We start from the raw sequence: 15,952 nt of genomic DNA, 5'->3' as shown, positions 1-15,952 counted from the left end.
CGATCGGCGACTGATCTCTACTGTCAGCGTCCGGGAAGCGTTGTTTGTAATCCTGTACAAGGAATTTCAGGTCGTTCACCAGAGCAGCAGGTAGGCATATCATGGGGGTAACCTCCGTGCTGACTTTAGTGTGGACGGAGTGCTCCTGGTAAGAGAATTCCTCTACCTCCTCGTCAGTGCTTTGGCATTTGACATGTAGGTCCGAGATGGAAGTAGCGGGGCCCAGGTGGTCATCCTCTTCTGAGTCTTCACTCTGGAAGATTTCGTTAGGCGGTTGCATCTCCACTTTGCTTGGAGACGTGGTCTCCGGCGTAATATGCGGCTTAGTAGTCTTGCCCAACGCAGGACTGGAGGTGGAAGCCGCCGACGGCGTCGTCGACGGTGGTAGCGTGAGGGATGACACCTCCACGAGCTTGGTTTTCTTCCATGTTTCTGAAAGCGTCTTAGTCGACGACGAGTCCTCCGTCGACGGCAGCTTTAACTTCATCGACTACGACGACGAGTCCTCCGTCGACGGTAGGGTCCTCGTCGACGGAATCTCCATAGACGGCAATTTGGTCGTCGACGACCGTGACGTCGTCGATGCACTCGTCGACGGCTAGCCCGTCGTCGATGTCGTTCTCGTCGACGTTTTCGTCGTCTTCGCCGTCGATGCCCTCGTCGATGCTTTCGTCGTCGGGGCTGTCGATGGTGGGTTCGTCGTCGTCGTCGATAGGTTCGTTAAAGAGGATGTCGTCGTCGACGGCGTAGTTTTCGTCGACGGAGTAGTCTTCGACGTCGACAGGGTCTTTGTCGTCGACGATTTCAGCAGTAAAACAGAGGAAATAGGTCTACCTGTCGATGACGATGATGGAGATGTCATCGTCGACGGTGAAAGAGACAACGCTGACGTCGTTGACACCGTGGTAGTTACTGAGGTAGTCCTCTGGGCAGGTCTGCTAGATGCCTGAGCAGGTTTTTTAAAAGTCTGATTATCCTTAACAGACACAAAAGATGTCGTAGATCTTGCCTCTGAAGACTTCTTGGCTGTCTTCCTAGGAGGAGTGTCTGAGGGGCCAGGGGAAGTTACCCTTGGCCTCTTTTGAGAGACTGCTGAGGTTTTAGAGACACTACCCTCGGAAGATTCCAGAGTGTCTCTGTCCTTGAGTCTGTCGAGCCAGATGAGAAGGCGAACTTCCCTGTCTCTCACGGTCTTTCTAGGGAAAGACCTACATATTTTGCAGTCTGCAGGGACGTGGTCCGGATAAAGGCAATATAAGCATAAGGTATGCTTATCATCCACATGGAGCCTTTTCTTCCCACAGGAAGAGCAGGCCCTGAAAAGGGCTTTCTTCTGGGATTCAGACATCGAAGAAAGCAGTGGAAAGAAAACACTTACTGCCTCAAAGTGTTACTGAAGTAGTCCTTGAAGATTGTAGAGTGAAGATTCACTTTCAAAGGAAAGTAGATGATTTGTAAGGAATCCTGAGAAGAGCTCAGGCTGGAGACTCCCTAGCACAACGTGCGGTAGAAAATCTGAGGGACTGAGGCTCCTCCCAGGAAGGTTCTAGAGGGAGGTCGGAGCTGATTGGCTGACTGTGAGAGTTTGGTCCTTTTTGCATAAGGACAAAGAAAGGCTACTAAGGTGAGACCCTTAGGCCTATTTTCTCTATGTATGTCTATAGGACATTACTTTTTTATTTACCGGAGGCTCCCGTCTCGACGACGGGGAATGATTCAGGCATGTGAATCTATGAAAGACACCCCTAATACTGGATAATATATGTGATGGAGAGCCAGCATACAAAATGTTCGTCTTTGGATGGACTTGGTCAGTATGCGATTTTGGAAAAGGGGGGTGGTGATGGACAGAGTTTCTGAATGATGCAGAATACTCTTACCAAGTCAATAGATCATGGTTTTAATCCATCACCGTTTTTTAGCTCACTGCACCATCCCAGCTCAGAACCTGGCTATATGCAAATTAGTCTGTTCCTGTCCCAGTGCATGATGGGAACAGGGCAAACCAAACTACCAAGCCAATTCTTATACTGGGAAGGAAACAAGCTTCCGGGGACCGGTTTCTGGCATCACAGCCTTCTTCGGCCCGGCTTGCTTGAATCCTGATGGTGCAATGAGCAAGGGACTCACGTCTGAGTATACCCTCCCACACATAGTGTGGACAAAACCGATTTTGGAAAAGGGGGGTGGTGATGGACAGAGTTTCTGAATGATGCAGAATACTCCTACCAAGTCAATAGATCATGGTTTTAATCCATCACCGTTTTTTAGCTCACTGCACCATCCCAGCTCAGAACCTGGCTATATGCAAATTAGTCTGTTCCTGTCCCAGTGCATGATGGGAACATGGCAAACCAAACTACCAAGCCAATTCTTATACTGGGAAGGAAACAAGCTTCCGGGGACCGGTTTCTGGCATCACAGCCTTCTTCGGCCCGGCTTGCTTGAATCCTGATGGTGCAATGAGCAAGGGACTCACGTCTGAGTATACCCTCCCACACATAGTGTGGACAAAACCGATTTGAACTTGTTGGAGACCTGTGTCTTCTCCTTTTTTCTCGAGATCTGGATCTTCTTCAGATTCCGCTGCAAACGTCGCATCCTCGACCTGGCATTGGGAACTAGAAAGATGCAAGATGCCATAGACCCCAGGAGCAAGGCAACCTGCGGACTGAAGGTTGAAGAGTGCAAAGAAGCTGGTTGCACTTCAGAATAATAAATCATAGTCTCTCCTCCAAAGGATACACTTTCCCTGTGTTGGAGTCAAGTGTTGCGCCCAGATAGTGTATCCTTTGAGTAGGGTGATGAACTGACTTTGCCAAGCCGACATGAAGTTCCAGGCGCTGTAGCAAAGTTAGACAGGACTGTTACTGCGTCTTTGCACACTGGGAGATGAACTCTTCAGAAGCCAGTCATCGAGTTAAGAATAAATTAACAGCCTTGGCAGCGTAGAGTAGCTGCTACTACTGCCATGCATTTGGTAAAAACTTGGGGTGACTTTAATCAGTAAGGGAGAACTTCGAACTGGTAGTGTTGGGCCCCTACTAAGAAGCGTAGGAACTTTTGATGGCATGAGCGGATTGGTACATGGAAATAAGCATCTTACAGATCTATCAAGCACATCCAGTCTCCTTGCTGGAGGTGAGAATATATGTGATGGAGAGCCAAGAGCCAGCATGCAAAATGTTCGTCTTTGGATGGACTTGGTCAGTATGCGTGCATCTATTTTAGGTCTGAACTCCGCTTGAGACTTTTCTTTTGCACCAGAAAGTATCATGAATATAATTCTCTTCCTCTTTGAGAGGGAGAAACTTCCTCTATGGCAGATTTTTCTAGAAGAGAGGCTACTTCTTGCTGCAGTTGTTGCAGCTGGTGGCATGTGGTTTTAACAGGCGTAATTGCTGGAGGTGGATAGCAAAACCGTAGAGTACCCATTCTGAAGCGTACTCAATACCCATTAATCTCTCGTGATGCTGCGCCACTCTTGAGTTGACCCCAATGGAGACCAATGTCTCGACGTTAAGCATTGTGTCAACGCCAATGGAGACCGGCTCCTCGACGTTGACAGTCACTGGCTTGACGTCAACGAAACGGGCTGAGTAGACGCTGGTGATAATCGCCGATGGAATGACGCTGAACTTGTCGCTTCCTTCGGTGTAGTCTTCGAAGACAAGCGGCATTCCAATACCTTTGACAGTGGTGGCAGGAGAGAAACCAGAAATGTCGGGCTGCTTTGCTTCGCGGGTGGAAGCATTTTTGATGCCGAGCCGGACAGCGAAGAAGAATAGATGGGGATCTCACTTCTAGAACTAGATTTGGTTCTCCTCTTCCTAGGAGATCTTCCTCTTGAAGTAGTGGATTTCTGCTTTTCTGAGAGGCCATATAGGCGAATCCTCTCTTTTTCTGAGAGTACATCTGGAAAGATGTTTGCAATGTTGGCAGGTCTCAGGGAGGCAGAGAATGCAAACAAAGTAAGAATCTGTTGACGTTTTTGCCACAAGAAGGGCAAAGATCAAAAAGAGAAAGGATATTTTGACCAAAAAAAAACCCACAAAATTGCGTCACAAAATGGTAGCTCCTCACTTCAACAGCGCACTAATCATCTGGTTTGCCACCAAGCCCTCTTACAGGAGAACTTCATCGAAGTCTTGACGATCCTCTTTAAGCAACTTGTCTTTGAATCTCTCCTAAGACTCCCATAGAAACCTATCACAGCGACCTAAAAGAGCTGAAGCACTGGATACCTTCAAAAAGGAAGCTGAGATGCCACAAACTTTCCTTCCCCAAGAGTCCTGGGCCCTGCCCTCTTTGTCCGGAGGCACCGTTGAAGAGGACGCCACTGCACGAGTCTTTGCATCTGCAATAATGACAGAATTTGGAGGTGGATCCACCCTCCGAACAACCTATGCGCTCCTCTAGCCAGCACCTCGTGGAACGCATCAAATCATCCACCAGGAAGATTCTTGAAAATGGACTGTCCGTCAAGGTGGGAAAATAGTTCCTTTTTGAACAATGTGTGGAGGATGAGGACCATGAAGGTTATCTAGGTCTTGTACGATGGCTACGTGACTGGAACCTCCTTCGTGGCGATCGAGTTGCTGTCCGAGCACGTTCCCGACCTCTGGGGAAAATTAGTAGGCGAAAGGTCTACAGTCTGAACCAAGTGAGCCAGAGGCGAGCGGTGCAGAGGCTAGAGTAGTCAAGAGCTTGCTCCACTTGCATGGTCAGGCCTCTAAAAATCCACTTGCAATTGCGAGTGAGGTTTTATCAGGTCGAGCTATTTTCAGCATTTACTCGTCCATGCTGACGAGTTAACTTAAGCTGAAAGTAACAGGCGTTCTGTTCATTTTAAAAGTGAATGAGCAATAAAAAAAAGTCTTAAAATCTTGTTTTTGTCTGGACACATTTACTGTCTGTTCAAGAACAGAGGTCGTATGTCAGTTTGTCTTTTTACTAATTGTAGCTTATCTGTTCCTGGAAATTGGTGTTTAATTTTCTCTTATTATAGTTAGTGCTTTTTGTCAAGTTATCGGACTGTAATTGTGAAACACAAGATTGTAAAATAACAGGTTTCTAACATTTAAACAGCTTGTAAATTAATAGTACAAGTACTGAAAAATATATCAGTAATTATGAAATAACTTTTCTACTGTAATTCAGAAGTGTGATGCAAACAAAGATTTGCATAGGAGAAAATAAAATCGGAACACTTCACTTGGCAATGTACAAATAAATATTTGCAGAAACTTGATTTCCAGACATTGTCCACTATATAGTTTAAGAAATTCTGAATTCACATTTTTGAAGTTGCTATCATATGTGATGAAGAAAGTGGCATCTCAGCGAATTAAAATACTTGCCCAGGACTACATAATTTGAAACCAGTTTATTGGTCAAGAGCATTATAATTAGATCAAGTAGTTTAAGTCCCTAGCCTGGAAGGTCTAGTATCACTTCTTGTATTTTCAAGGCCTGATTGTAGAAGACTTCTGCCAGTGGTGCACTGTTAACAGTCAACTGGGAGAAAGGTGCACTCTTACTCTGTGGTGCCCCATTCTGTGTCTGCCTATCAGGAGATGGAGAAATGGAGCTGCTCTACATCGACAGAGGCAGTAGGTTGCAGGAATCTCCCTCGTTGGTTCAGGGGTGCCCCCTAAATATAGTCTTTAGGGGACATTTAAGGGGTCTCGAGGTCAGTAGCCAATGGGATTTGACCTTAGGGTTACTACACCCTTTTGTGTGCTAACCCCACATGGGGGAGTGGGCATAATCCCGAATCCTCATAGGAGAGTGCCTGCCATCTTCAAGATGGCGGGCACTGAAGAATGGGCTTCACCTCGCCTCCCCTACCTGAGGGGTGGGGTTGGCAGAGATGGGCACACCTTCTGGACTTCTCTAATTTTTCCCGCCTGTCTTCCAGCTGAAAAGCGGGTAAGACAGGAAGGGGCCTGCTTTTGATAGCAGGAGAGGCTTGGGGTCGTGTTACAAAGTCAGAAATGCCTTAAAAGCTCCCCTGTCGCAGACGGATCTTCCCGACCTAGGGAAATTGTGACCACCTCCGCCCAGGAAAGGCTTTGTTTCTGGGCCTAGGGAGTGAAGGCTACCACTTCAGGGGTCCAGAAACAGGTCTTGTGGTGGCAGGCTGGTGTTGATCAGTCAGGGAACCCACCAGAGGCTGGTCGTTTTCAAGGGGCATCCCTAAGATACCTCTGGGTGCATTTTTCATTAAATCTCACACGGGCATCAGTGTGGGGTTAATGTGCTGAGAAGTCTGATATCAAACTTCCTAGTTTTCAGTAAAGCCATAATGATGCGGCGGAGTTCGCAACGACAAACTCCTAGCACCATACACTCTTAATTGTATTACTACACTTATGGTGTTTAAGAATTGGTCTAGACACTGTAGGGGTAGAGGCCTCATGCACCTGTACCCTCGCCACTGGTTTAGTGCAACCAGCTAGAGGGGTGGCTGATCTATGCCAGGGCAGTGTGTTGTAGGCATGGAACACAGGGATGTGTGTCATGTCGACCCTTCACTTTGTTCTGCACCAAAACATGAAGCCTGCACAAAAAAAAAAAAAAAGATATATATATATATATATATATATATATTTTACAGGGCTTCTAAGGCTGGCACATTAGGTGCTGCAGCCCTTGGAGGCCTTGCCTGGCCACAGTGCCCTTGGTAACCATGGTACCTTTTACGAGGGTCTGACATGTGGCCAGAGATGAGCCAATTGGGGGTACAAGGTACAGTTTTGGGAAAGAACACAGGCCCTGGGAACCTGATTGGCAGGGACCCAGGGCACATCAGTACTCTGCAAAAAGTAGGGGGGGGGTTACTGCAAGAGAAACCCAGCTTTCTACATGGGCTAACTCAAAGATCCCAAGAAGAATTAACATATCAAGAACAAATGTGCTCACTGATTAGAGAAATAATATAAATTATCATGCTGTGTCAGTGCAATACAATTTTTTTTAAAAAATGGGCAAATAAAGCTAGCAAGCTGAAGAATTAACATATCAAGCACAAATGTGCTCACTAATTAGAGGAATAAAATAAATTATCATGCAGTGTCAGTGCAATACAAACACTTTAAAAACAAAATGGGCAAATAAAGCTAGCAAGCCACACAGCTACCAGGTTCCCCTGTTTGTATCCAAGAGGCCACACCACATGCTGAGTTAAGTAGGAAGGTTACTGTCTGTTGTGCAGGAGAGGCAGGGTGTTTCGAGTTAGTGAGCATAATTCATTATTTTAAACTAATGATTGGTTTACCAGATCAAAAACAAAATATTCTTGTTCAACAAATGACATGTGATCACATTTGGTTTTCAAAATAGATAAATCAAATAAATATGGATTTCTGATGTAAAACACTTACTATCCAAATTATCCTCTCCTTGTTTATATCAAACATTATTCAAATAATACTCAATGTACGCAGCCTATAAGCACCTTCACCATACATATTTATCAATACAAGCACATACCCATTAAAAGGGCTTTTAGATTGCGGTCCATCTTCCAATTCTTTTTTAAAAGACTTCACATTAATAGAAATAGGTGATTTCTCCTCCATTTTCATCTCCCTTGGCGAGGCTGTAAAATGTATGAATAGACAACCAATAAATAGCTTATATTTACAAATTGAGCTTATTCTTTCCCATCACAAACAGTAAAGATACCCCATGTCAAATACAGACAATACACAGTTATTGTGATTATAGAACTCTGCTTCAATGGCGGTATCTGCACAATTGCGGATTTACCACGGTACAAAATCAACAACCTTTAGCAGAAAGCGTAGTTGTCAACAAAACATTGTTTCTAGCTTAAAAGCGCATACATTCAATAAAGTACAAAACTCTTTGAAACGAATATGCTACTTACCAGTATGCATCTGTTCTTGGCATGTAGGGCTGCTGACATTCATATCTATTGCATAGATTGCCGCCTAGTGTTGGGTCCGGATGATTGCACATTGTTGTCCTGGAAGAGTCTTCGAAGTATCACGAGATAGGTGGCTCCTCCCCTGGACTACAGTGCGCATGGGCATCGACTCCATCCCCAGATTGTTAGTGTAACACCGTGAGTGATGACCATGCTAAGAGTAAGTGTAAGTGCTGCAGCCGCTACAGGCGCCGGGGAGGAGGGCGGGCGATATGAATGTCAGCAGCCCTACATGCCAAGAACAGATGCATACTGGTAAGTAGAATATTCGGTTCGAGGCATGTGGGCTGCTGAATTCATATCTATTGCATAGAATACATAGCAGTCCCTCCATTAGCGGCGGCCGCCTGTGCCAGCTGCAGCAGTTTGAAAAAGTGTTTTTAGAACAGCCTGCCCTACAGCTGCCTGCTGTTTGGAGTGCACATCTACACAGGAGTGTTTTGTAAATGTGTGTGGTGTAGACCATGTGGCTGCTCTACAAATGTCTTCTAAGGGAATATTTCCAAGGAAAGCCATGGAGGCCCCCAACTTGTGGGTGGAGTGTGCCCTCGGGGGGGGGGGGGGGGGGGGATCGTTAAGGTGCGCTTTGCTTTTTGATAGCAAATTTGAATACATTTAACGATCCACCTGGCTATACCTGCCTTGGAAATGGGGTTGCCTTTGTGTTGTGCTGAAAAGGCAACAAAGAGTTGTTTCGTCTTCCTAAAATCTTTGGTCCTATCAATGTAATACATTAAAGCTCTTTTGACGTCAAGAGTGTGGAGCATTCTCTCCGCCACTGTCTCAGGATTTTGGAAGAACACAGGCAGTTCAATAGTCTGATTGATATGGAACTGTGAAACCACCTTTGGAAGAAATTTAGGATTAGTGCGCAGCACCACCCGGTTGGAATGAATTTGTATGAATGGCTCTTGGATGGTTAGTGCCTGGAGTTCACTAACACGTCGCAGCGATTTATTCGCTATCAGGAAAGCCACTTTACACGTTACGAACTGAATCTCACATGAATGGAGAGGCTCAAAAGGTGGACCCATCAGTCCGGTGAGGACCACATTAAGGTTCCATTCAGGAGCTGGTGGGGTCCTGGGAGGAATGACTCGTTTGAGCCCTTCTAGAAAAGCTTTAATGGCAGGCACTCTGAAAAGGGAGAGATGCTGCCTGTTTTGGAAATAAGCCGCTATGGCGGATAAATGTATCCGAATGGAAGCATATGCTAGATTGCATTTGTAAAGATGTAGCAGATAACAAATGATGTTGTGCGTGGACGCGTCAAGCGGGTCAATGTTGTGTTCCACGCAATAAATGACAAACCGCTTCCATTTTGCTGCGTAGCATGCTCTGGTGGTGGGCTTTCTTGCCTCCGGTATGATATCCATGCAGTCAGGAGGTAAGTTGAGGTAGCCAAACTCTAAGACCTCAGGAGCCAGATCGCCAGGTTGAGCTGTTGCGGATCTGGGTGCTGAATGTCGCCATGGCTCTGCGTCAAAAGTCTGGGTGTGAGGTGCAGCCTTTGATGCGGTACCACGGAAAGTTCTAGAAACGTGGTGTACCATGATTGGCGGGCCCACGTTGGAGCAACCAGGATGAAAGTCATCGAGTGTTGCCTTAGCTTTCGTGCCACCAGCGGTATTAGAGGTGCTGGGGGAAAAGCGTACGCAAATTTGCCTGACCAGTTCATCCATATCGCATTGCCCTGCGACTGTGGGTGCAGGTGCGGGAACCTGGCGGCAAAGCTTTGGCATTTGGCGTTTTCCCTTGTGGCAAACAGGTCTATCTCTGGATGACATATGCCTTGTGTGCGAATATAATAATATAAACGCATCCCTACCCCCCGTTTTTTTAACACATCAGGATCACACAATAGGACACTCACGACCTGTATGTTTAAATTACTAAAACGTTGTGAACAATGTTTCATGAGTTAAACTGGACTATGTTTGTGAATATGTGTTATTTATTTTCGTTTCTTTAGGGCTCCTTGATAAAGGGCATGATTGCCCGAAATGCATTGAAGTAGTTCATTGAATCAATTGAACATGTAAAACGATAAATGATGATTTAATCAATTTTCATTGAATATGCAAGAATAAATATTCAAAGTTACTAATAAACAAATCGATAAAACAACATTTCTAAACAGTGGAATCTGTCTTTTTTGGACGAACCAACATGTGAGTGCCCAACAGTAGGGATGCGTTTATATTATTATATTCGCACACAAGGCATATTTCAAATAGCGTGAATGGTCGGTCACGCCACCTACTGGAGCACCCAACCCTAAACTAAATCACTCAATCAACCAAGTACAACACCAAGTCTTCAAGCTCAACCAAAACGCTGTGCACCGTGCCTATTGTCTCAGGAAAACTATCTCTGGATGACCCCACTGCTGGAAGTACGGGTGGAGTACTGATGGATGTATCTCCCACTCATGCATCTGGTGGCTGTACCTCCTGAGCAGATCCGCCATCTGATTGTCCTTGCCTGGGAGGTGTTCCGCCATGAGGAAGATGTTCCTTTGAATGGCCCACTTCCACATGCTCTGAGCCAGATAAGACTACTGTGGAGAGTGTGTACCTCCCTGCTTTTGAATGTAGTACATGGCTGTCATGTTGTCCGTCCGGATCAACACGACTTTTTTGCACAGATGTACCTTGAATGCCTTCATTGCCATGAAGATTGCCATCAGCTCTAGGTGGTTGATGTGCATCTTCCTTTGCTGTGTTGTCCATAGTCCCTGCACTGTGTAGTGGAGTACATGAGCTCCCCAACCCTGGAGAGAAGCGTCCGTCATTAGGATGATCTGTGGAACAGGCTCCTGGAACGGTCTGCCCTTGCAAAGGTTGTGTGGATTCCACCAATGCAGAGAGTTGTGCGCCCGACCGCTCACCAACACTAGGTCTTTTAATTGTCCGTGAGCCTGATTCCACTGGCGTGCCAAGCACTCTTGAAGCAGACGCATATGTAGCCTCGCGTGCGGGACTATGAAGATGCAGGAGGCCATCATGCCTATCAACTGCATGAACACTCGTGCTGGAAGCGAGTGTTGCGGTCTGAATTTGTGGATCAGCGACTGAATGCTGTTGATCCTCACAGATTTTGGCTGAGCTGTGGCTGCCAGAGTATGTTATGTTATGTTGTCTTGTAAAGCGTATGGCTACCCCAGCAATGGGGCGTCCCAGCGCTGTAGACCACTGGGGAACCCGTCCTGGCTTTCCCTGTGAGATGATCCCTGCTGGGTATCTCCAAGGTGAAACCAGGCATCCCCGGTGTATGTGGGGGGGGGGGGGGGGGGGGGGGGGGGGCGTTGTGAAGATGAGGCAAGCTAATGCCCAGAGTTGCCGAGTGTGATCCCTGGTTAGAGTAGGCACCGAAGCGAGAATTATCGAGTCCGCTGCCCCTGGTCCACGACCCTGCCACGTTGGGAATTGAACCCTGGTCCCAGGCCGTCCTCTGCTTCCAGGTCTGCCGCCTCTAACCAGTGAGCCACACCACTCCACCACTCCAGTATCTATTGTCGCGCCCAGATACTGCCGTACATGGGCTGGCTGAAGGTGCGACTTTGGATAATTTAGTGAGAAACCCAGATCGTGAAGAAGGTGAATGGTGTGGGACATGTTGGCAGCACACTGCTGGGCTGACTTTGCCTGGACAAGCCAGTCGTCCAGATAAGGGTAGACGTGAACGTTTTGTCTCCTGAGGTGCGCAGCCACTGGCCCCAGGCATTTTGTGAACACCCTGGGCGCTATGGTCACTCCGAAAGGGAGGACTTTGAATTGGTAATGCGGATTCTGAATGGTGAATGAGGTATTTTGTGTGTGACTGATGTAGCGGAATGTGAAAATATGCATCCTTTAGATCTAAAGTGGCGAGGAAATCTCCCTGATTGAGCAACGAAAGAACCTGCTGCAGTGTTAGCATATGAAAGTGTTCTGAGAGAATGTACTGGTTTAGGGGCCTGAGGTCCAGTATGGGCCGCAGGGACCCGTCTTTCTTTGGGATCAAGAAGTACAGGGAGTACACTCCCGAGCCTCTTTGCTCCACTGGCACAAGCTCGATTGCCCCTTTTTGCAGCATGACGAGCACCTCTTGCTGCAATAAGTGCAAATGCTCTGGTGACATAGGACGGTGCTTTGGTGGGATGTTGGGTGGAGTGGACGTTAACTCCAGACAATAACCGTACTGTATAAGTTTTCTGACCCACCGTGTGTGGTGATGGATTTCCAGACTGGCAGGAACCGTTGGAGTCTCCCCCCGACAGGTGTTGTATGGTCGGCGGGCAGTGACAAGGCGTCACTGTTTGTTGGTGGCGGAGTATCGTGAGTTGTTGTTACCACGACCTCTGCCCTTGGTGCTGTTGCCGCGATAGCCGCCTCTACTCTGTTTGTTGTAAGAGGTTTGCACACCACCTTTAGTGTACTGTGTTTGCTGGGACATCTGGCCTCTGGAAACACCTCTATTGCTTGAGCCACGAAAAGTACTACCCCTGAACTGCTGGGACTGGAGAGCCCCCATGGACTTTGCAGTCTCAGTGTCTTTCTTTATTTTTTCCAGGGTGGTATCCACCTCAGGTCCAAATAAGTGATCAGGGTTTACAGGCTGATTGAGGATGGTGGTTTGTATCTCTGATTTGAACCCGGAGATTCTGAGCCAGGCCGGACGCCGCAACATTACACTTGTGTTAATGGCTCTGGCCGCTGTGTCCGCTGCGTCCAGTGCACATTTAATAGAAGCATTTGAGATGAGCTTCCCTTCCTGAATGAGCATCTCCACTTCCTCTTTATACTCATCTGGCAAGTGTTGTAGCAGGGTCTCAAGTGTATCATAGTGTGCCTTGTCATATCTGGCCAAGAGTGCCTGAGTGTTTGAAATACGCCAGATATTGACCGCTTGAGCCGCCACTCTTTTCCCTGATGCTTCTAGCACTTTAGATTCCTTGTCAGGGGGAGGAGCATCACCAGTAGTTTGTGAATTTGCCCTCTTCCGGGCATTAGAAACAACTAAAGAGTCCAACGGCAACTGGCCCTTGATGTAGGTAGGGTCGCCAGGTGCCGGCTTATACTTCTTTTTAATTCTGGGGTTTATAACCCTGGCACGTGTGGGTTCTTTAAAAATGTCTGCAGCATGTTTTAAAACACCCTTGAGCATTGGCAGAGTCTTGACAGTCTTTTCAGAGGTGGAAAAGGTATCAAACAAAGTCCACGTCAATGGGGTCAGCATGCAGCTGGACGTCGTGATTTTTAGCAGCCCTCTCAATTAGAGCATTAAATGCCGCAGAACCCTCAGTAGGTGAGGTTTTGACAGTATATACTTGAGTGTCCGGGGCAGTTTGCGGATCCCCTGGGTCCCCAGCATCTGCCCATGAATCATGGTGATCCTCAGGATCAGTGTCGGCAGGGAAGTTGTACTCATCGTCCCCTTCCCCAGCCTCCACATCTGAGTAAGTGGGTGAGGGTGGAGCAGTGTCCTGAGATCGTGGATTAATCGGTTCAACCAGAACTGGGGAATCCGTAGAAGCCTTTTTCCTCTTCAAAGGAATTGTGTAGGACTCCATAGGCTGTGCCGGCGTGATCTTTCGCTTGTAGATGGAAAGTTTACCGGTGTCGATAAATTGTTCCGACTGCTGCTCCAGTAGGGGTTGTCGATGTTTTGTGCTTACAACGGCACGAGGAGGCTTCGGCCCCGTGGACACCTTCATGGGCGCGTCGTCGACCGACCTGGGCTCAAACGCCTTCCGCTCCACTTTCGGCGGCAGCGTGAACTGGATTGGCGCCGTCGACTTTGGCGGTTTTGCAGCAGGCTTCGGGGTGTAAGTATCCTTCGGATCGACCGCGGAAGCCTTGTTCCTGATGCGTTGCAACGAGTCAGACACCTGCTTCGTGAAGGATGCGGACGGTTTCGTCGACCCGACTGGTGTTGTCGATCCACCAGCATGTGCTGACTCTAGTGTACTTTTGGCCTTTTCCGGCCGACGTGCAGGATCGACAGCTTTTGGAGCTCTGAGTCCTTTGTCTGTGTCGACGGACTTCGGTGCCGACGGTTTCGGGTCGGCGGCCTTGACAATCTGTTTTGGTGCCCCAGTCTTCGGCTCGACGCCCTTCAGCGACTTTACCGGATCGACAACCTTCTTCGGCTTCGGATGCCCCAACATGTCTGAAGACGTGGAGGCGACCAAAGCGACAGGCGTCTTCTGTTTCGACGGCGTCTCTATCACTTTCGGTTTCGTTGAGACCGAAGCTTTCACTTTCGGTTTCGATTTGACCAATGTCGGCTCCGTAGAAGTGTCCGTAGCCGGGCCCGTAGGCGAGACCGTGGATCCTAGTGCAAGATCTTGGGTAAGACCATGTGGCGATCCCTCGACCGGAGCCTTAGTGATTGTTCGAACGGGGCATAGCTCTTCACCCGAGCTATCTTCCGTGGCCCCATAGGCCTCATTGTCGTCTCCTACCTCGTCGACGACGTCTTCTGTATCGAGCATTTCGACGTCTGCATCGTAGTTGGAGTCGATCTCCGCCGCTGGAGTTGAAATCGGCTCCCGATCTTCCTGCTCGTCTGCTTCTTCCCCCTCGAAAATGTTCACCGTGTCAGGGGCCGTCTGCTGGGCCTCCTGGCGCGCCACGCGCCGAAGTCGAATCGTCTTCTTGGAGCGAAAACGGGAACAAGCCATACAGTTGGCCTCGTCGTGATCCGGCGACAGGCACTTGTTGCACACCGGGTGGACATCGATGTGGGGATACTTCGAGTTGCACACGGGGCATCTCTGGAACGGGCTCCGTTCCATGCTGTGTCGTCGAATAAGTCTGGCTGCGTTGACTGGGCCTCGAGCACCGAAGAGCCACGCGACTCCTCTGGATGTCCGACTCGGGAACTGAGCCGGAACAGAGCTGGGCACCGAACGCAAGACAATACCGACGCTCTAGGAAAGGCCTTCGGGCCTAAAGGAAAGTTTCTATTGATTCCGATGTTGAGTGATCAAATATGCATCCGAACCCAATGGCAGAAAAAAACAATCTGGGGATGGAGTCGATGCCCATGCGCACTGTAGTCCACGGGAGGAGCCACCTATCTCGTGATACATTGAAGACTCTTCCAGGACAACAATGTGCAATCATCCGGACCCAACACTAGGCGGCGATCTATGCTATAGATATGAATTCAGCAGCCCACATGCCTCGAACATACTGCTGCCTCCGGTGAGGGATAGGGTTTCATCTGAGGGAGGTACTCAGAGGATAGCGATGCGAGGCAGGCGGAGGAGCACTGTGAGGAAGAGAAAGAAATTAAGCTCCCCTGCTGTGTGAGATTTGTATATGTAGGAGGAGCTGGGAGGATAGCGCTACGAGGCACCGCAAGCCGCTCTGTACCTACTGGCAGTGGTCATCTGGGGTACGGGAGCATCTCTGTCAGTGTCACAGTGAGCAGTGCTGTGAGGTACAGAGAGAGGAGCGCACCTTCCAGTGGGAGTCAAACTGGTTCATGGAGGAGGCGCCCAGAGTATAGAGCTGGGAGGCACAGAGGGAGCAGCAGCGCCAGGTGCAGGTAACAGTCCTGTGAGGTACGTACATAGAGCAGCCTGTGGCGTAGATGGTGCTGCACTGTGAGGTACAGAAAAAGCATCAAACCCTTCAGCAAGTGTCAAAGATATACCTCGAAGAAGCGCCCAGAGGATAGCGCCGAGAAGCGCAGCTGTAGCGCACTGTGAGGTACAGGCAGCGGGAACACGGGTGCGAGGTACCTGCAATACACCTGTGAGGTAGCACAGGAAGCCTGTGTCATACATGGTGCAGCTCAGAGATACGTGGGTAGCACGGTGGCCTCCAGTGAGGCGCAGGCTTAAGGTAGAGTTTCACATGGACGGTGTACTCCGAGGACAACGCTGATAGGTGCTGCAGGAATGCTGTGAAATACAGCGGGAGCAGCAGGGCCAGGTCCAGGTAGCTGTCCTGTGAAGTAGGTACGTGGAGCAGTTTGTGGCTCACACAGAGCGTGAAAAATGAG

The 15,952-nt window shown here is 48.5% G+C and overlaps 1 protein-coding gene across 4 annotated transcripts in view; it reads right to left on the bottom strand.

The window, feature by feature from the left end:
- Positions 1 to 15,952, bottom strand: part of CCNL1 (cyclin L1) — a 382,007-nt gene that overhangs the window by 45,290 nt on the left and 320,765 nt on the right. For all 4 annotated transcript variants that reach the window (XM_078667166.1, XM_078667165.1, XM_078667163.1 and 1 more), the window contains one exon: positions 7,495 to 7,603. In XM_078667166.1, the coding sequence (XP_078523292.1) occupies positions 7,495 to 7,603 (109 nt within the window). The remainder of the gene's footprint in view (positions 1 to 7,494; positions 7,604 to 15,952) is intronic.

Source organism: Lissotriton helveticus, chromosome 11, assembly GCF_964261635.1.
Source record: "Lissotriton helveticus chromosome 11, aLisHel1.1, whole genome shotgun sequence".
Classification (NCBI taxonomy): Eukaryota; Metazoa; Chordata; class Amphibia; order Caudata; family Salamandridae; genus Lissotriton; species Lissotriton helveticus.
Note: the sequence above shows the minus strand (reverse complement) of the source record. Positions and strands in the feature narration are given on the sequence as shown.